Source organism: Colossoma macropomum, unplaced genomic scaffold, assembly GCF_904425465.1.
Source record: "Colossoma macropomum unplaced genomic scaffold, Colossoma_macropomum, whole genome shotgun sequence".
NCBI classification, from domain to species: Eukaryota; Metazoa; Chordata; class Actinopteri; order Characiformes; family Serrasalmidae; genus Colossoma; species Colossoma macropomum.
In genome coordinates this window covers 21,711,968-21,732,513 of record NW_023494809.1, presented here as the reverse complement: position 1 = coordinate 21,732,513, position 20,546 = coordinate 21,711,968, and the positions used below count along the sequence as shown (strand labels likewise).

Here is a 20,546-nt window from a genome sequence, read left to right as displayed (position 1 = left end):
CTCTGCATACTGACCCACTGACCAGCATTCCTGCACAGCGCTGCAAATGAATGTGCAATGCGAAGCATAATTGCTCGCTTTATTATTTTATAAGTCAGTGTTATTATACTGAACGTCGTGTCTGCTCCCGCGTCTCCAGGGAACAGCAGAGAAAATCAGCTGCCATGGTTACCATATATAGAACTGTGTACAGCGTGACGTAATGCAGCGCTCGTGCTCGTGGGTGCATTGCTTGCAATACACTCGATATGATCGAAGGGAAGGGAAGAGGAGGGGAGGAGGGAGCGCGTGCCGTAGTGCATTGCCAGTAGCAGCCCGAGCTCGAGCGCTCTGCACATTGATCTGCGCCACAAACTCATCGATAATCTGATCACACAGAGAAGTACACATTTGCCACACTGTGTGTTAATATAGTATTAATGCCGTTTTTTTGAACCGGGGTCGTTTCCTGCACGGTATTGAGGGGTCGCAATGCCATCAGGGCAGTAATTCATTTCTTTCGGACGCATTTATAAACTACTGGAGGGGAAAGAAGTGACATGGCCACAGTCGTGGAGAGTCCAAGTAAGCTACTCTTGCATTTCTTTATCTCACAGCGTTGTAGTGCTAAACTGTGTGCTGTTCAGCGCGAGTGGGGCTGCAATAGTGCTGACCGCTTTTTCAGTGTGAAATCACCTGCTATGGTGAATTACACGAAGCTGTAAAAAAAGGCAGCAGTGCTGTAATGGAAACCTAGAAATGTCTCATCTTTGTACTCATTTTTTTTTATTATTTCTTAATATTTCTTCATCTTTTATGTTCTATCTCATTTAATTTCTTGCTCAGCACAGTTAAAATCCCAGTGCAGGCAAACTGTGTGGCATGAAGGTATTTCAATGTAGTAAGTGAATAATTTTCTACTAGCAAATGGCCAAAAGTAGCTGGAGGGGTTCTTCATTTAATATCCTAATTCAAGTGCATGACAGGCTTCATTTTGAAGAAATGTCAAGGAAATATGGCAAATGTGTTGATTGCAACCTATGTGCATCATGCCATCAATGCAGCATTTACATAAGAAAGTGTACATGATACATTCGTCTTTTTATTCTGTTCAAATAGGAGGGTGGTGTGTAGCAGTAGGCGTGGAAGTGAAGCTGAAGCAGGTTGATGGCTATTAAATGTATAGACTCAGTTAATAATGTTATTATTTGACATATTTGAAATTGCATTGACAAACCTCATTGTTCTTCAGTCATGTATCACCATTAATAATAGAATGGTTGAATGATTTTGAGATATACACTGTAGGTTTCCTTCCCCGACTCCAGTTCAGCCTAGTCTTGGACTAAATTGCATTGCCAATGGTGAATCACACTGGAAATTCGTTTTAATCCAGGCTTAGTCTTAATCTGGGTCTGGAAAACTGGCTCTGTGTCCGGGAGTTTGTAGACACCACCATTTCTTTTGAAATCAAGAGTATTAGGCAGTTTCCCCTGTGCTGCAGGTGCACCCTCTACCCTTCTGGAAAGGCTTTACACTAGATGTTGGAACATTGCTGTTAGGATTTGATTGCATTCAGTCACAAGAGTATTAGTGAGGTCAGGTAGTGATGTTGGATTATTAATTATGGATCGCACAAATTCATCCCAGACTCCATCACTCCAGACAATGCAGTTCCACTGCTCCACAGCCCAGTGCTGGGGTGGGCTTTATACCTCTCTAGCTGATGCTTGGCGTTGGACATGGTGATCTAAGGCTGCTTCACAGTGTCCCATTCTAGAATCCCATTCTACTGGCAGTGCTTTTCTATGGATACTATACAAGCAGTTGAACTCATATGTTAACACTCTAAAGTAGCTGAATTCACTGGAAGCATATTGGGCGTATATCATTGTATCAAGAAGGCTGTAACCTAGTAATACAGCTCTTTTTAAAATAGATGTGATCACATTCCAAAATGTCAGAGTTGTTTTTTTTCCCTAGTCTCTCCTGTCAACTGTCGATGCAGATTTCATGGAGATTTGACAGCCAGTGCCTCCACAAGGATTAGCCTAAGTCAGAAAATGGGAAAAAAGCACATTCTAGCATGTTTTGTTCCTCCTGGGTATATTTGACCTTGCATTAATTTGCATAAGATTAGGCATTTGTTGCAATGGAGAGGCTGCTTGAGAGAACATGCGTAAGATCTTCTGTTCATGCACGTGTATTTTAACACATATCTCCCTCTCTCCTGTCAAGGTGGAGCTTCTAAAAAGGACAGAGGAAGATTAGTGAAAGAGAGGAGACAAGAGAGAGAGAAGATTCATGGTAAGTTGAATCTGGGAGTGTTTTGCTTTTTTAAGTGCTACATGACAGCAATGAAATGTGTGCATCTATAAGAATGTCTGACATTTGCCTGTTACTATGGGTAAGCTGGAGGATGGGGTGAGGATAGTCTAAGATTTGGTTTACACCTGGTCATTTCATGATATCTGATTTTTTGTTGTTTTGGGGTTTGTGGGGTGTGTGTGTGTGTGTGTGTGTGTGTGTGTGTGTGTGTGTGGAAATGGCCTTGGGCAAAAAAGATGAAAATGGGTTTGCACAGAGAAAGAAGAAGCCAATAAACTTGACTTTGGGGTGGGGATTTATTCCAGTATCTTCAACGGTGGTTTAAATCAGGTGAATATGGCATAATACAGAGCTAGTTACACAAGATAAAGAAATTAATAGGAAAGACAAAGTCTTGTGGGACAGTCCTGCACTTTGCAGCATTCACAACGGACAGCGACTCAAACTAAGCTGGGGCCTCGGCAGTATAATAATAATAATAATAACGTTTATTTTTAGAGTCAAAATGCAGTTCAACATGCTTTACAGACAGGTGATAAAGCTCAACAATAATAAAATAAATGAGTATTGAATTAAAATCAAATAAGGTAATGACATGAATCTCTTCAGTTGTTTTTTTTAGCTGTGGGTTCACCGGCTGCATGAATGTGTTTGCTTTATTTGTGCTGGTGACTCATTTAATCTAGAGGGAGGGGTTGGTGGCAGACCGTGGACATTTGGATTTTACCCAGTTTTTGTTTCTAGTTTAGTCGTGGCCAATTCTCACTCGCTAACTGATTCTCCTTCAGTCAGATGTTGCTACCGAGCTGGAAGGCTTGCAGGTCACGTGAAGTGCCACCACATCTTTTTTAACTGCCGCAAACACAGTGTCACTGAACCGCTGAACATGCTTGGAGCAGAATGCTAACTGCTAATTCTGTTGTGTCAGCTAATTGAGGCCCACATTGGCTAGCATTGTGCTGAGTGATGGGAATAGAGGGTGGGCAGAATGGACAATCTCCAAACTCTTAGACAGTTGTGCCACTTGGAAGCCCTGAGTATCAGGATTATATCCTGATGGGGATTATCCACATGAAAATGCAAATGCGAAACTAAAATTTGCTGGCATCTCCCCTTAGCCCTGGCAGCTCCCTTTAGGTAGTAGTGGGTCATGTGGCTTCTTGCTGTAGCCACGACAGGAGGTGTGACAGGTCCAGTGGGGAGGTCTAGAAGCAGGTCCATTGGCAGTGGCAGGTCTAGAGGCAGTTTCAGTGGCAGGTCCAGTAGAAGAACTGTGGCAGTGGCAGGACTGTCAGAAGGTCCAGTGGCAGTGGCAGATCTATTGGCAGGTACAGTGGTTCTTGGAAGCTTTGAGTATCACGGTTATATGCTGATAGGGATTATCCACATGAAAATGCAAATTGTGAATGCCCAAGATGCATGTAAAAACAATTTAAATCTGATTGCTCAAAGCAATTCAGGTGGTGGTCACAGATGCATTTTAGCCAGATGTTATACAACAATACACCCATCTCTCCAAGCCACATTTTAATACCAAAACCCCTCCTAGTAAGATACAGACATCTCATCCTGCAGTTTTGCATATGGAGAAGGGACCACGTCCTCACCTTTTAACAGGGTGGAGCTGCTTACAGTTCAGTTACTGATGCAAGCTTCACTTCTGAGTTCAGAAGCCTACTTAACCTGCATGCCTTCAAGATATTTAGCTGAAGTAAAGCACCAGTCTGGTTCATCTTTACTTTGTCTCGTCATTATTCATCTTACTACAATACATTACGCTATAACATGTGGGCCATTAACCACAATGTCTTGTACTGGAGGCGAATTCATCTTAACTGTCTTCTTGTAAACAATGACTGTCAGTTTAAGAAAATTCATGACATGTTTTGAATAAAACAAGAAAATTGGGAAACAACACAGACAATTTGCTGTCATGTTATGAGCTGATTTACATATTACTACATAATACACATTATTACACATAATCAGAGACACATTTGACAACCATATGTAAATGCATGTAGTTAAAATTTCATCAGGTTACAATCCATGTACAAGTCACAACATCAGGTGTAAACTGCGTCTAAGTGATAAGCAGGCATATGTGTACCCACTAGCATTTACATATACCTGCTTCAAAATGCACAATGATACATACAGAAATAAAGATATTGAATTAACTTTGAACGCTAATTTTGAACTATGAGGGTAATAAAATTCTCCCTCAAGCTGGCTGACAAACAGGAAACAAAACCTCTACAGTCACATCTGTCCTCCTCTAAGGCTCTATCAGCTTCCTCAGTATGTTTGTAGTCACAAAAAAAACAAACGTCTTAAGATAGCATACACAACCACTAAGCTTATAGGTCTTTCCAGACCCAGTCCACTTCATCTTCATACCGTGGCCCCCAGCCACAAAGCTCACCTCATTGCACACAACCCTGAACCATAGATCTGATGGTTGTCTAATTAATCTATGCTTCACTGTTGTCCTATCTGGACAAAGATATAGAAGACCTCCATAAATTTCCATAATACAAACAAATTCCAACTACAGTTACATCATTTTGTTAATCGAGGCATGCTTTGCCATCTCTTGCTGACGTTATAAATGCCAGCTTCTAGGTTCCTGTGTTGCTCATGAGTTGTTTGACCATATAATTCTAGTAATTATTTATTTATGCTGTCTGTAATTGTGAGCTGTCTGTTAGAGTTCTCTGTTAATGTGTTCACAGTTGAAAATAAAAATCCCCTTGGAAACAGTAAACTAAACTAAAACTAAAATCTTAGCCAACTGGCAGCTCCCCTTAGCCCTGGCATGTCCCTTTAGGTAGTGGTGGGTTGTATGACTGCTTGCTGTAGTTATGACATGAGGTGTGACAGGTCCAGTGGCAGGTCAAAAGGGTGAGGTCCATAAGCAGGTCTATTTTCAGTGGCAGGTCTATTGGACGGTATGTCAACAGTTACAGGTGCAGTGGCAGGTCTGTCCACAGGTACAGGTGCAATGGCAGGTCTGTCAGCTGGTCCAAGGGCAGTGGCAGGCCTATGGGCAGGTGCAGTGGCAGTTCTGTTGGCAGGTACAGTTGCAGTGGTAGGTCTGTCAGCAGGTCCAGTGGCGGTGACAGGACTGCCAGCACATTCAGTGGCAGCAGCAGATCTGATGGCAGGTCCAGTGATGGTGGCAGGTCTGTTGGCAGGTACAGTGACAGTGTAATGTCAGCAGGTGCAGGTCAAATGAAAGCCTAGTGGCAGGTTTGGCAGTGGCAGGATAGGTGGCAGGTCTTTTCGGCAGGTCGAGTCGCAAATCTGGTGGCAGGTCAGATGGGAGGCCTAGTGGCAGGTTTAGCGGTTGGGCCACTGTGTGGTGTAGTACTTTGAGTCATTGTATTCGCCCATGTTGACCCCTAGCCTTGTGTGCAGCGGTTCGAGAGCAGGAGCTCTGGGAGAAGGAGTTCCGTGCAAGGCAGCAGTATGAGCGTTCGCTGGAGGAGCGAGGGAGGCGCCTGGAGGTGCAGCGGCAGCGGGAGGAGCTCCGCCGCGCAGCGGCCCAAGAGAAGAGGAAGCAGCGTGGGGAGGAAGAGAAGGTCAGTGAGCAAAGCCCAAAGTTTATGTACCACATTGTGTCTTCTTCTCACTGCTGTATTCTCGACCACAAACCTTTATGTTCATACTTATTTATCATATTATAATATTTTTTAAGCATAGTTTGTTCAAAAAAATCTAACATACATCAGTTTCCCCTTATCCCAAATATAGTCAGTCAGCCAAGACATGTTTGATGTTTGAAGTTTGCCTAAGTTTTGCACTTATAAGGCTTAGCATGATGCAGGGCGTAATTTGTAAATGATGAGTGGTGATGGATCTGGAAAGTCGATGAAGTGGAGAGATGTCTCGGGAAAAAAAAGCACGGAGCTCATTGAGCTTTCCCATTAACGCTGGATCTTACCATTAACAAGTGGATTAATGACGCTCTTGAGCATCAAAAGCTCTATAATATGTTGAATTCCCAAAACAAATAGTTTCTAATACATGAGTAGATAAATCAATGTCACAAGCCAGTGTTTTAATTCAGCGTTATTAAGCTCTCTGGAGGAATGAACAGTCACAGCAGTAGTGAACACATTTGCGAGTGTCAGTGTTGCTTTTATTACCATTTATGTCATCGCACATGCCCAGACAAGAGTTAAAAGTGAAACTGCATGTGGGCCATAGTGGAGTTGTCAAGTAAGGTCTAATACACTTGCATATTTACAGGGAGATTCACTCGAAAGAGGCCCCAAATATTCTGTTGTAATTTCTTTAGGATGAAGCAATCTGAACCAAAACAATATGCTACACACCTTGACGAATGTGAAATTGAATGCTTTACATGCGATGCTGGAAGTGATCTCTGGTTTTTGCCAGACACATGAAGGGGTACGGGGGTAAGCACCCAGAAGTTGCAAACAGAGGTTAAACGTTGCCATGGCTGTCCGGTGCCTACCTCATCACTCCGATGCAGAGGCATACCGGCTTGTTCGAAGCTCCATATACTGAGGAGCACATTGCACATTGTTTCATTCAGATTGCTTCATCCTAGCAAGAGTTATTACAGAATATGCGGGGCCTCTTTCGAGTGCGTCTCCCTGTAGTTTCTGACACCGTATGACGTTGCCATCTATAAACATGGGTCAAAGTACATTGCCTAGTTGTACCAGTAGTATCAGTAGTTACAGCCATCCTACAACCACTTTTATAGATAACAGTATGTCATCACTGTCAGAACAAAAACCTTGTATCTCCAGAATAGTAACTTAACAATAGATGGAAAAAACATTCTTTACCTTTAATGTAAGTCAAAGTAACAAAGTAAGAATTAGTCATTTTAGACAGTTTCTATTGGTCCATTTATCAAGAAATTCACACACCATGTAAAGAGCAGTTTTAAATTCTGTAAAAAAAAATGACAAAAAAGAAGATAAAAGGTTTTGTTCTGAAAGTGATGATGTCATACAGTGTCAGAAATTGGCAAACATTAATGAGTGGATATCCGGTTAACTATGGCGAAAGTAAAAAACGTAACGTTACTTCAGACGAAATCCAAAATTATTCTGGGGATATAGCTGGGGGATTACTCTTTTAAGTGATAGCTTAAAATACCAGTAGTACATTTTTTTCTAGGTAAGCAGAGGAATACAGTTGAAAACATGTTTTTATTATTCAAAAAAGCCGATGCAAATCAGTAGTTTTATCTAACTGGTACAACACTGGATACTGGAGACTCGTCATCTTATACAAGACATTTTCTTCTCAGTGGACAATGTCCCAACATCATTTGTCATAGACAGGGATGCCTGAAGGTGTTTTACGTTGGCGGTGCTGAAATTTTAAGCAGTATATGCATGAGGTGAACAGTGACGTCATGCAAAATGATTTGCCTTTTTTTTTCAATTGAATTTTTTTGATGGTTTACATCAAACAGAGCGTATCATGACGTAGCAAGAGATGACAATATACCCACATAACTGACACATGCTGTGATGCACACCTTGATTTCTCTGCTCTCTGTCCTTCTGGACAAACTTTATGCAACCAATAAATGAACCAATAAATGTTCAATAAATGCTGGAGAACACATAAACCAAAACTAACATGCCAAAACATTTCTTGAACACACTACACAATTTTTAGAAGTTGCAGTTAACCAAAACTGAAATCTGAGGGTGCTGCCACACCATCAACACCCCACTTACCATGTCCCTGGTCGGGACCCTGTGAGCATCAGCTAGAGTAGTTAGCCTCGTTAACGATAAAGCTGTGTTACATCTGCCTTCACAATCACATTCTTAACAATGCGTCCTTGGCAACGTGCTCACCTTTAGGCACTCGTGTCTCACGAGTGGCACAGTAAAGAATACTGTGCCCTGTGCTCTTTCCCTGGACCATGTTGACAGCTGCAAGAGTCGGCGAGAAGGCGGGGCCCAAACCCCGAACACCGGCGAGGGATGCAAGTGATAGTCATCGATGTTGTCCCCCACCTGGCGGCTGACGTCCTCCTCTCACCAACACTCGCCTTCCCACCGGCTCCCGCGACTGTCATCGGGGCCATGGGGATGAGCGCAGAGCACATATACGTACATACTTACTCACAAGTACAAGCAAAACCATAACATTTTACAGTAAAACATAAAAGCAGCAATTCATTAAATAAACAGCCCGTCTGTATGTTTTCTCCGTCTTCTTTTGATGCAGTATAACAAGTAGCCAAATACTGATTTCACTATTCGAATACTGACACCTTAAACGGTTAACCGAGTACTGGAGAACCTGTGCACATCTCTATTCAGAAATCACTTAAACAAGTGAGATTAACTCACAACACAAACTATGTGATAATTCACATGTGCAGTTTACACTGTTTACGCTAGCTTTCATTACTTGTTAGCTACATTAGTCTTGGACATCCAGTGCAAAACTGAAAAACAAGCTTCAGACACCAAACATGGCTGAATAAATACATAAAGGGAAGATTGTGTATATTATTTAATGCATTACATCTTGTGTGTTTGCTATCAGGGGGTTACAGTTCACCTTGTTTCTGCTTGTAGTCTCTTTTTAGTGTAAAACTTCTTTTGTAATTGTCTCTCACAGGAGCCTTTCCACATGTATGTCAGGAAGGTTTTATGGGTGGGGTTGGAATGGATTTCATTGTGTTTATTGATTGAAAACATGTCATGGGATGACCATCCCCCATACTAATGATTGCCCACTCTCTGGTGTGACAGAATGACCTCACCATTCCCGATAACTGTTGTTTGCTGACGTGTCTATAAATCATGATTACCACTGACAAATTCAGCTTTCCTTCATGACACACAGCGTATGAATAAGCACAGAGGAGATTCGTAAGATAGTGTACTGTTTGGAGAGAGGCTGTTCTGCACTGTCTGTTTGCTATAGTCTTTAACCAAAGGATGACACTTTAGGTTTCCAGTCTGTCAGTGTGGTGCGTCCAGTGGTGCAGTATTTCATGCTGTTTGGTTGCTCTGGGGAAATGTCCTTGGAGTTTTAGTGCTGCGTCGGTAGAGTCTAACCTTACCTTAGATGACTCTGTTCTTGGCCAGTGTGCTGCTTTAAATTGATTTTGCTTCCTCTGCAGTCACACCAGTATAAATCTGAATGCTCTGCTTTGATCCACATACATGAGTACGATAAGTGAGATTTAGTGAGAAAAAAAGCCCTGAGATTAGAGACAAAGAACATTTGCATATTAAAGGGATAGTTCAGACAAATGAGATCATACTCATTCCATTCAGTGTGAGCCACATTAGTATGTTTAGTCAAGCTATTCCTATTAAATATATACCACTGTCATTGGCTCGTTAGGATCTTTTCTACCTGCACACTCTTAAAGGGGCATTCTAGCTTTAATATGTTTATTTAATGGGTTATTTGTCATGTTATGTAGTATTCTGTAGTGTGACATTGTATTTTGACCATTTTATATGGTTTTCAAGAGAATCCCTGTGGTGTCAACTAATCCTGACTGCTAGCATAGCCTGCAGGTTTAGTCTACAGGCTAATAAATACAACCAAGCTAGCATTAGTCTAACTCTTACCTCTGTTGTCAAACAAAATCGTAACAAACATCAATTCTATCCTTATTCAGCACAAAATGCACATGATAGAAAAGAAGCCAAACTGATGTAAGATATCTAGATGGTCAGGTATCTTGCTTACTGTAATTTATTTTAATTTTAGCTTGTTGTCCTCCTCATCTAAAAGGTCATTCCTGTCATTTTGACAGAATCTTTGATCTATTCTGTCTATTGTAACAATAATTTAGAGTTACTGCAGTCATACAGCAGCAATAAGATATTTGGCTTCCTAGCAGTAACACTAGCAATGAGCCTTACTTCTGTGTTCACCAGTTTTTTCTAAGGTTTGATAAATTGTAATTGACTAAAAGCTATCTGTCCCAGCTGTCCCACATTTGACTGCAATGATTTTCATTCAGTGTTTCACACACTGTAATTATATTCTTGTTGTAATAAAACATGCTGTTGTTAAGTAAAATATCATCACATTGCCCTCCCCCAGTTGCAGTTTTTCAAAAACACCTCCCACCTTCAAGATACATCATCAGAAATGGGCTTTTCTAGTCTTTAAACTTGAAAACGTCACTCTGGAAATTACTGCAACGATGCAAATGAGCACGTTTACACCAGATGTAGTGATGGTTCAATTTGGCTGGAGTATCTCTTTAAGAGTTAATCCCACCAAGGAAATGCAGTTATTGAGCTCATGAAGAGGGGAAACAGCTGCACTGACTGGAGGAAGGGAGATGTAAAGAGCAAACAGGAAAGAGAGAGGGAGGAGAGAGAGATACAGAGATTTCCTAATAACACTGATGCGACCTGTGTCATTACCATAGCTACCCTGTGTGTGTTGCAGTGGAGGGAGGGTGGGGGAGGGCGGGGTTTACGTGCTGCTGATCTCTGTCTGGCTGCTTGCTCTCTTAGACGCACTCCGTCACCTGCGAGGGGAGAGAGAGGGAGGGGAGGGGGAGAGAGAAAGAGAGAGAAAGAGAGAGAGGCTGAGAGCAGAGAAGCGTGAGAGACGCGCAGAGAGAGAAAACAGAGGGCAAGGCCCTTGTTATTTGTCAGCAGGCAGCGAGGCTGTCAGTGCCGTGAGCTGAGAGGAGAGGCGGTTGGCATGGAGCATCCGGCCTTGTCTCCGTCCTCCTCCCGGCGCCGTAGCGACAGCTCGGTGAGAGAGAATCTCTTCTTCCCTGTTTTGGAACGCAACGAGCAGGAGCGTCTGGAGGCCCTGATGCGACGCTCGACAGACCGTGGCCTGCAGCCAGAGCAGAGGCCCAAACGCTGGACATGGGGCGGCCCGCCCGGAACCTGCGAGGGTGAGTCTGTCTGCTGGGGCGTGGGGATCCAGAAATGGGCTCTGAGAGCCTGGGGAGAGGGGGGAGGATGAGAGACAAGTGAAGAGAACAGGGTGTGGAGGCTGCATTGCAGAGGGAGCACTTTTGTTTTAGAGATGTAAAACATTGACTTGCAAGCAAACATTTTAAAGTCTGTAATTGTTCAAGCATCTTGTGGATTTAGTAAAATGTTTTTAGTTTCTTTTATAGCGTCTCCTCAACATATACATGTGATTAGGGCAGTTCTTTGTGCTGCTGTAACCTTGCAGTTTCCTTCAGCATTGCTAAAGTGTATATCTATCTTTCTATCTGTGAGTGGGATGAGGCAGGGCCGGGCTGAATGGTGTGGGTGGTACAGGAACAACTGCGGACTTCAGTGCGACAGCAGCAGTTTAGGACAGTATTAGCATCTGACAGCACCATAGGACACTAGATAGATAGATGTGCTTTATTGATCCCAAAGGGGAAATTTGGGATGAGGCTATGAGGTTGCATACAGCAATATAAGACAGTATTAGCTGTAGACAGCATCACTGGACAGTATTCGCTATAGACAGCACCATAGGACAGTATTATCTGCAGACAGCATTACAGGACAGCATTAGCTGTAGACAGCACCATTGGACAGTATTAGCTATAGACAGCACTGTAGGATGGTATTAGCTGCAGACAGCACCATATGATGTATCAGCTACAGACAGCACCATAGGACAGTATTATCTGCAGACAGCATCACGGGACAGCATTAGCTGTAGACAGTGCCATCAGACAGTATTAGCTACAAACAGCACCATAGGACAGTATTACTTGCAGACAGTACCATGAAACATATTAGCTTCAGACAGCACCATATGACAGTATTAGCAGCAGACAGCACCGTATGACAGTATTAGCTACAGACAGTACCATGGGACAGTAGTAACTGTAGACAGTAGCATTGGATAGTTTTATTTGCAGAAAGCCTAAAATGATGTACTAGCTATGGACAGCACTATAGAACACAAACTGTTATTTGCAGATGGCAGGACAGTATTAGCTAGAGACAGTAACATAGGACAGTATTAGCTACAAACAGTATTACTAGCAGACACTATCATAGGACATATTAGCTACACATAGCACCATATGACAGTATTACTTGCAGACAGCACCACAGGACAGTATTAGCTACAGACAGCACCACAGGACAGTATTACTTGCAGACAATGCCATACAATAAATTAGCTACAGATAGCACCATAGGACAGTATTCACTACAGACCGAACAACAGGATGTTAGTAACTGTATACAGTATCACATTGCAGTATTAGCTACAAACAGCACCATAGGACAATATTACTTACAGACAGCACAATAGGACAGTATTAGCTACAAACAGCACCATAGGACAATATTAAATACAGACAGCACCATAGGACAGTATTAGCTACAGACAGTATCATAGGACAGTATAACTTGCACACAGTACCATAGGATATACTAGCTCTAGATTGCACCATAGGACAGTATTCACTACAGACAGAACAACAGGACGTTTTTACAGCTACAGACACTACCACTACTTGTTTTAGCTACAAGCAGCATGATAGGACACTATCAACTGCTGACAGTACTATAAGACACTGTCAGCTGCAGATAGTACCATAGGGTGTATTAGCTTTAGATAGCACGATAGGACAATATTAGCCATAGACAGCGCCATAGGACAGTACAGCTACAGGCATTACCATAGGACACTATTAGATGGAGACAGTACAACAAGACAGTATTAGCTATTAGTATAGGACTCTGTAGCACACTACTAGCTATAGACAGTGTCATAAGACAGTATTAATTTTTACTATATGACACTGTTAACTATTATTAGATGATACATTAGGATACTGTTAGCCAGAGACAGCTCAATAAGACAGTGTATGCTATAGACAGCACCATGGACAGCTACAGTTTTGCTAGAAGTAGGGTGGTGTCAGTCTGTTGCCTATATTCATGCTGTCTGCGGAGCAGGTGTAGGATAACCCCCCACCACCATCACAACCACAACCACATCCCTCCAGGCTCAAGGTTAGAGATGACAGCCGCTGATTAGTAGCACAGGCCAGCACACACACATCTCCAGTCATCAGCTTTGGCTCCTGCAGGGCAGTTCAGGCAGTTTCAGCTGTAGAATAAACATCATAAACTTCAGTGTCACTCTTCCCCCACTTCCCCCCACACATTATTTACTGCGTAGGTGAACACACTTTGCTCTGTCACCATCTCAGCGCCTGCCTGATATCTTCCTACTCTTAAAGCATTGAGTTAATAGAATTTTCTATTTTGAGCCGCTTGCTTGCGATAGCGTCTCCTCGCCATCAGATGGGAGACTCAGATAAATCGACCTGTGTTTTTCCACCACGAGGCAGCCGACAGGGAGAGACGCAGGAGCACCACCCAAACGCTGTGGTGCATTCATAACGGCATTAATTATTTATGCTGGCCGAGAGAAGGAACGTCCTACCAAAGCCTGGTTCGGCAACAGATGTGCTAGTAAATTAGCTGCCAATGCTAAATGACGCATCAGTAAGCTGTATAATTTTATGTAGAAAGACCAATCTGGGTTCAGTTTATGGTTGCTTCTAGAAAAGCTGCTTTGAGCTCCTCTCAGATAAACGTGATCTGATCACCAGCATTACAGGCATGCTATGCTTTGGGCTATTTTTTTCTGAAACAGGTCATATTACCATCCAGCTTTGCTTGATGCATAAAATGCATTTAGATGCTCTGCCTCAAATGCAGTGGCAGTCCATCAGAAAGCTCGCTCTCCTTTTGCTGACAGTGTATATCATTGTTTCATCAAGCTGGGTGTAATTTTGCAAGCAGTACACAGTGAATACACCAAGTGACTGACCAAATCATCAGTGTGAATTAGTGAGACTGGAGGAGTGTGTGACTGTAGCTGTATGTATGCTAATGTTTGTTTTTGCACATTTTCAGGATAAAAATGTCCTGACTTTGTAGTAAAATCAAAAAAAAAAATAGGGAAACCTACTTTGTAATGAGTATTTTATTAAAATATATATTATATATAGATGAAAGGGACATATATATAAATGTGCACACATGAATATAACATGTTACTATTAGTCAGATGACATTTAAGTAATTTAATGGAATTATTTAATTTCCAGTCAAAATGGCCATTAAACACAAGTTATTAATTTTTCAGTGTCAGATAAAAAGCAGAAAATTGTACAGAAGCCTCACTAACTGAGTATGATATCACATTTTTCAGTATTTAGTGTGTCCACCCTTTGCCTTTATTCCAGCTTCTATTCTTTTCAGGAGACTCGCTTTCAGTTGTTCAAAGAAATCTGCAGGAATGTCAGGAATATTTTTCCATACCCCCAAAGTTCAGTCTTAGAAATTGGTTGCATTTTCCCTTCTCACAATCCAAGTAATCCCAAACACATTCAATAATGTTGAGGTCTGGACACTGGAATGGACAGTGCATTGTTCTGAGAACACCAGTAGCTTCTTTGTTTTGATCAAATGATCATTTTTGAAGGATGGACAGAAACACATGTGGATCTTTTTGGCTCTGAAGCAAGAGTGGAGCTTGATTTTCTCTGAAAGATGAAAGCATTGAGTACTGTTTAACTGATGGGCACAGTGTTGGTGGTCTACCAGTGTTTTGCATGGTTGTTAGTCCCGTTTTCTCTGTACCTTGTAATCATATTTTGAACTCCAGTTTAGGAAACTCCTGTTTTCCTTTGATGGAAAGTTGATTGTCTTATATCTAATCTCTTCAGAAATGAAAAACGAGTCTCGTATTTAATGGTCATTTTCATTGGAAATTAAATAAATGAAGGGTGGTTGCTGACTTTTGCACAGTACTGTGTATGTATATACATATGGGTCATACTATTATTACATATAGGTAACAACATATTTACATAACATATGAAATACATATGGGGGATATGATTGATTCTTGTCCTGACCAGGTACAAAAACAAATGTGTGTTTGTGTGCGTGTGTGTGAGAGAGACAGAGAGAGAGTGAGATCATGCATTTCTCCTGCTGAAGCTCATAAACCTGTCCTTTCTCTGCTCTGCATCACCTGCTGCACAGGTGTTCCTAAGATAGTCCTGCCCACTCCTGCTGCTTCTGCCTCCTTAGCCAATGATCCTGCTGCTCTCCCTCCTGCCAGCCAATCCAGGACCGGTACTGAGCTCCTGCTGCTTTGTGTGTCATCCATTCATTTATGTTATGTTGTGTTTTATTCTTGCAGTCACAGTGATCGTTATGCGTGTGTGTGTCATGCATGGGTACTGATCACATGGTCTTTGTACGGTGTTCTTTTCCTCTGTCAAGGGTGTGGTGTGCAATAGGCTCGTCTGTTTTCAGCATGGACCGTATTAGTGGTGTCAGAATGCTTCAGTGCATCAAGTTTTGTTTGTAAATATTCCTTTTGTAAGTAGGTCTTCCAGTCGCATTTGGGTGTTCACTGTATTTTTAAAAGTAACAAAAGTAAAATATTAAAATGAAATCTGAGATCATGATGCACTGAATCGTTTCTAATCGTTCCAAATCGTTGTGAGGTCAGAGATTTGCATAGGTCATATCTATAATTTTTTATAGCATGCATGGTCCCCTTTACAGCTTATAGACCTGAACAGTGTGCCGTTAGGAAATTTGAGACTATTTATTAATGCATTTTTTTAATGTATTTATTTATCTGTCTTTATTAAAGGCCCCATATTCTACCTTTTGTCTTGCGTTTTATATTTTCTCCTGAGGTCTTGTTATATTTGTGTGATTTTCTGAACCAGTAATTAATTTTTGCATGACCCTTTTTTATCCCTTAGAATTAAACAGGCCTTTTTGGTACAGACTGAAGTATGTAAATTCACTGTGAATGGGCAGGGCTTAATTGCTGCAGGCTAAGTCAGCGTGTGACACCACAAAAATGGGCTGTTTTAGCGGCTTATTTTCAAAATATTGGCTGCATGGACTGAGGAGTAGCGAATGGTACATTTAGAAGCTTTAACCATGTCTACAAACTATATCAAACTCTTTAAAAAGCAAGGACACAGCAGTTTTCCATGATATGGGCACTTTAATCAAGGAAGCCTAACTGCAACATATGCAAAAGCACATCTAATCATTTTCACCCGTATAAAACACACCACAGGCCTCCTGTCCCTCCTCGTCAGGACAGCCCTGAGCTGTTTCAGTATCTTCTTCCCTGCGCAGTAGGAAGGGCGGATGTGCAGGATGATCTGTAATTGGGATCGGCCTGGAGCTGCAGTGTCCCTCAGTGCTGAACCAGCACAGGGGTTTAGGTGTTGGGGGGGTGGGGGGGGCTCCTCATTTGCTAGCTCATTGTATATGCAAGCCCACGTCCTACTATCACAGTCTTTCCTCTAAACAACAGAGGCAATAACGCATAGCAGCTAAATCTCTCAAAGAAGTGTACCGGTAGTGTAAGAGTACATTTTATCACCGAAATAGTAACTAACTTACTTAACTTCTAACATTCTTAATGTTAAAGCATAACATTATGTTTTATTTTTTAACATTCTTAATTTTAGCTGAGGTCCACTTTTATCTTATTTTTGTATTATATTATATTGATTTTTACGTGACCATTTTCCAACCTGTTTTTATCCCTAACAATTAAAGGAGCTGTTTTTGTGTCTGTGCCTTTAAGACTGATATATGTAAATGAGCTCTGTTCTCTGTTCTAAGCTGTATTGTGCCTCATTTCAAAAAATCAGTCCAGGCTGAAACGTTCATTGTAACTTTAGTTAGAGGGCGGGGCTAACTGATGTAGGCTGAATAGGCTAAATAACGCAAATACATTACTTTTTAATGACATCACAAAAACAATTAGTTCAAAACTGTTTTTGCAGCTTAGTTTCCATATATAGACTGTATAGACGGGGCGTGAATGGCATGTTATTAAACTTTATCAGCTTTTACACACTTTTACACACATCAGACTCTTCTCTATCAAACAAGCAGGGAAAATTCAGTTCATTCCTTTAACTATTGCCAAAATTAAACAGAAGGATAAACGTTACATTACTGTAATATTTTGCCACTTTTTCTTCTCTGATACCGATACTGATGTTGAAACCTTAGTATTGGCCCATACATATTTGATCCATTAACTTTAAAAATGTCTTCAGCTTTAAAATGAGCTATTTTTAATTCACTTAGGATGAGAATCTTAGGGTGCGTTAATATTTATAAATCTGGTCTTTTTGGTCCAGACAATGATACATTGTTGGATTTTAGTTCTGTCTCATTTGGTGTTCACACTGAAATATTTGAAATATTTACCAAAAAATGTTGTCAACAAAAGTCATATGGATAAAAAAACATAACACAGCCTCGAGTAGCTTACAGCTTTCATAAATATAAAACTTGGTGCAAAACCTGGTGCATTAATATATGAAATACAGATGTATGCAAAAGTTTTGGCACCTCTGGTCAAATTACGTTTTGCTGATTTGAGTGAAATAAGTTAACACATCCTGTACAAAGAACATACTTCTTTACGTTTTATGGCACAATTACTGTTTATTCACAGAATTTAACATACTGGTAAAAAAAAACAACAAAAAACTGACCTGTGCAAAGGTTATGGCACATTTTATATTTTATGTTTTTTTCCCAATATGTTAAACTCAAATAAATACAAATCACACACTGAAATTTGCAGAAAAAAAATGTCTTATTTAAGTGTGTTCTCTGTAGAGCTGTGGTTTCCAGCCAGTGGGTACTGCTAGGGGACTGCGGGCATATTTTTAAAACCACATTTTGTTCTAACTTAACCATGTTTACGTTTTCTGTGCAAGTCTTTTCATTCATATGAAATTTCATCCATCATGGATTAATGGTTACAAACAGCGTCTTTCAAAAAGAAAGATCCAGATGTTAGACCACATACAAGTGAAACAGCCACAGTATCTCGGACAAAAAACAAGTATTAACCAAAATGAAGGAAATACAGCAGTGAGTACTGAGCTTTATTGCACCACACCAGAAACAAACAAAAGGGCAGAATGACTTCAGGTGACAAAGATCTTTACTCCTCACAAAACCGGCAAACAATGACTTTGAGTGAGATTATTTCCATTTTGGAAAAGTAAAAGGAGCAGGGAGAGTTTCACCACCTCCTTCATTCAGGAGCTGGAACTTTATAGAGCTTTTGGAGACAGCTCCGATGTTTGGAACAGTTTGAGCTCCATTTGAGCTCCTTTTGGAGATGCACCATTCATTATTAATGAGACAGCAGAGGACAAATGAATCCTGTTACCAGTGAAAGTTCACATAAATTAAACAGAATGTGAATAGAAATAATGCCGCTTTTGGAGTGCAGGATATATGTTATCCAGAGAATTGACTGTCATCCGAAAATACTGCTGTAGGCCAAATAAATATGCATCGAAACCTTTTGAACTGAGCCAGGCCTCCTTTTGCAGCTTTCATTTCTTCATCATGTCATCTAGCACTTGGTAGCTGCCAAACAACATCATTTTTTTGTGTTCATTCTGTTGCATTATATTATAAATCAAGCAAAATCCACAGGCTACATTGATATTGTATTAGATTTGTTTATACTTTAAATGATTCACAAATCCTGTGGGTCGTGGAAGCTTTTGTGGTTGAGTGGGCTGCGAGTTAGAACAGTTGGGTAGCTCTGCTCTGGAGGATGTGTTATGTTCACTTAGAAAATCAACAAAACATGTAATGACCAGAGGTATTTGCATACAAGTGAATGATTAAGGTGTGAGGTCATATTGAGTGTTCTATATCGTGCCCCAGCCTTGGTATTAAAACAAAGCCATGTGTTCTGTAATTCTGAGCTCATGAAAAAATAATAACCGCATGTGTGTGGCAAAACAGCATCAGGAATTTGTGTGTTGCAGGAACCCAAGAGGATATGCAGCAAGTAAACAATGTATTCAAACAGTGTGTTCAAACAGTGTATTCAGTTCTGTATTTCAAAACAAACTGCACCAGAGTTTGTTTGGCAGCAGACCGAGAATGACCTCCTTCAGAGGTCTCAGTCTGCTTATTTAGTCCACACTACACTGTGAAATAAAGGTACTGTGCAGGTACAATTTTCATTCATCACGCTACAAACAATGTAAATGTAACTTTAAAAGTACAACAGCGGTTTTAAAGTCCAGCTGTGTCCCTTAAATATTTTTAGGAGGGAAAAGGTCCATATTTGTCCATTTTCATAGCCTAATCTTTAAAACAGAACAATAAAATAAAAACCCTAGAAACAAGACAAAGTGGGTGGGGCTTGTACTACTTAAAAATATAATTGCTATAGATTATGTTACAGTTATATTCCCTAACTAAAGGTACTGAAGACGTACCCTTGAGGTAACCACCCCAGTGACAGTTCAGTACCTTTTTTCTGAGACACATGGCAGTGTTCTCACTTTTTCTGCTGACTCGCATTATCGTATTCGGGTTCATTTTAATCTGACCAAACCTGCCAAGTATGAAAACTCCCTGAAAATAGGCTCAGGTATCATACTGAAACTACTCAATCCCTCTAGTACCCCACAGGAAGAACTACACAACTAATAACATCACATAACACAGTGTAAGGGAGGGCTGTTTTAGGACAGATTTGTTACAGAATCTTTCATCACATTCACTCTTTTTTGTCCTTCCGATATCCCAACCAGCATTTTTGACTGATACTGGCGTAGTACTATAGCCATCAATACTGGTATGCTATCTGTAGCACTCATTTGAATCAAGTGAATTTAATCCAGCACTTTTTTCAATGTGTGAACGTAACTTAAATGGTTTGCTTTTCAAAATTTCTATTGGTCCATTCATTCAATGTGACGAGGTTTTCTTATGACAGCAATGAACACAAACCCTTAGGCCGTCAAGTCTCCCACAGAGAGAGCTATTTTGTGTATGTTTATACAAAATTGGTGTCTGCTATGTGGCCGTAAGCCTTTCATCTTCATACATTTGAATTTACCAGTAAACAGCTAATTAGAGAAAAGACCCATCTGGCGTTTTTCCTCAAAATAAACTTGTATCTGTTAGTCTGTGGGCGAATGCAATGTCAGTTCAGTGTTTGTCTTGTGTGAACCTGTATTTATCCCAGAGTAAGAGCACTGATTTAAGATCTGGCCTCATTAGTTGTTTCAGTTCTATGGTATTTAAAAGGCATGCTGAAAAAAATGGTGTATTAAATATTCTTGATTCAAATGTGTACATCATGTCCACATGGTGTGTGTGTGTGTGTGTGTGTGTGTGTTTGTGTATCATTTATTTGTATCCATGTGTATCATT

General features: G+C 40.9%; 1 protein-coding gene across 1 annotated transcript in view; it reads left to right on the top strand.

Moving 5' to 3' along the window:
- Positions 1 to 268: 268 nt before the first annotated feature.
- Positions 269 to 20,546, top strand: part of map7d2b (MAP7 domain containing 2b) — a 30,429-nt gene continuing 10,151 nt past the window's right edge. Inside the window, exons 1-5 of the mRNA XM_036558730.1 lie at positions 269 to 564; positions 2,218 to 2,286; positions 5,728 to 5,891; positions 11,101 to 11,203; positions 15,336 to 15,428. Of these exons, the coding sequence (XP_036414623.1) occupies positions 540 to 564; positions 2,218 to 2,286; positions 5,728 to 5,891; positions 11,101 to 11,203; positions 15,336 to 15,428 (454 nt within the window). The 5' untranslated portion in view covers positions 269 to 539. The remainder of the gene's footprint in view (positions 565 to 2,217; positions 2,287 to 5,727; positions 5,892 to 11,100; positions 11,204 to 15,335; positions 15,429 to 20,546) is intronic.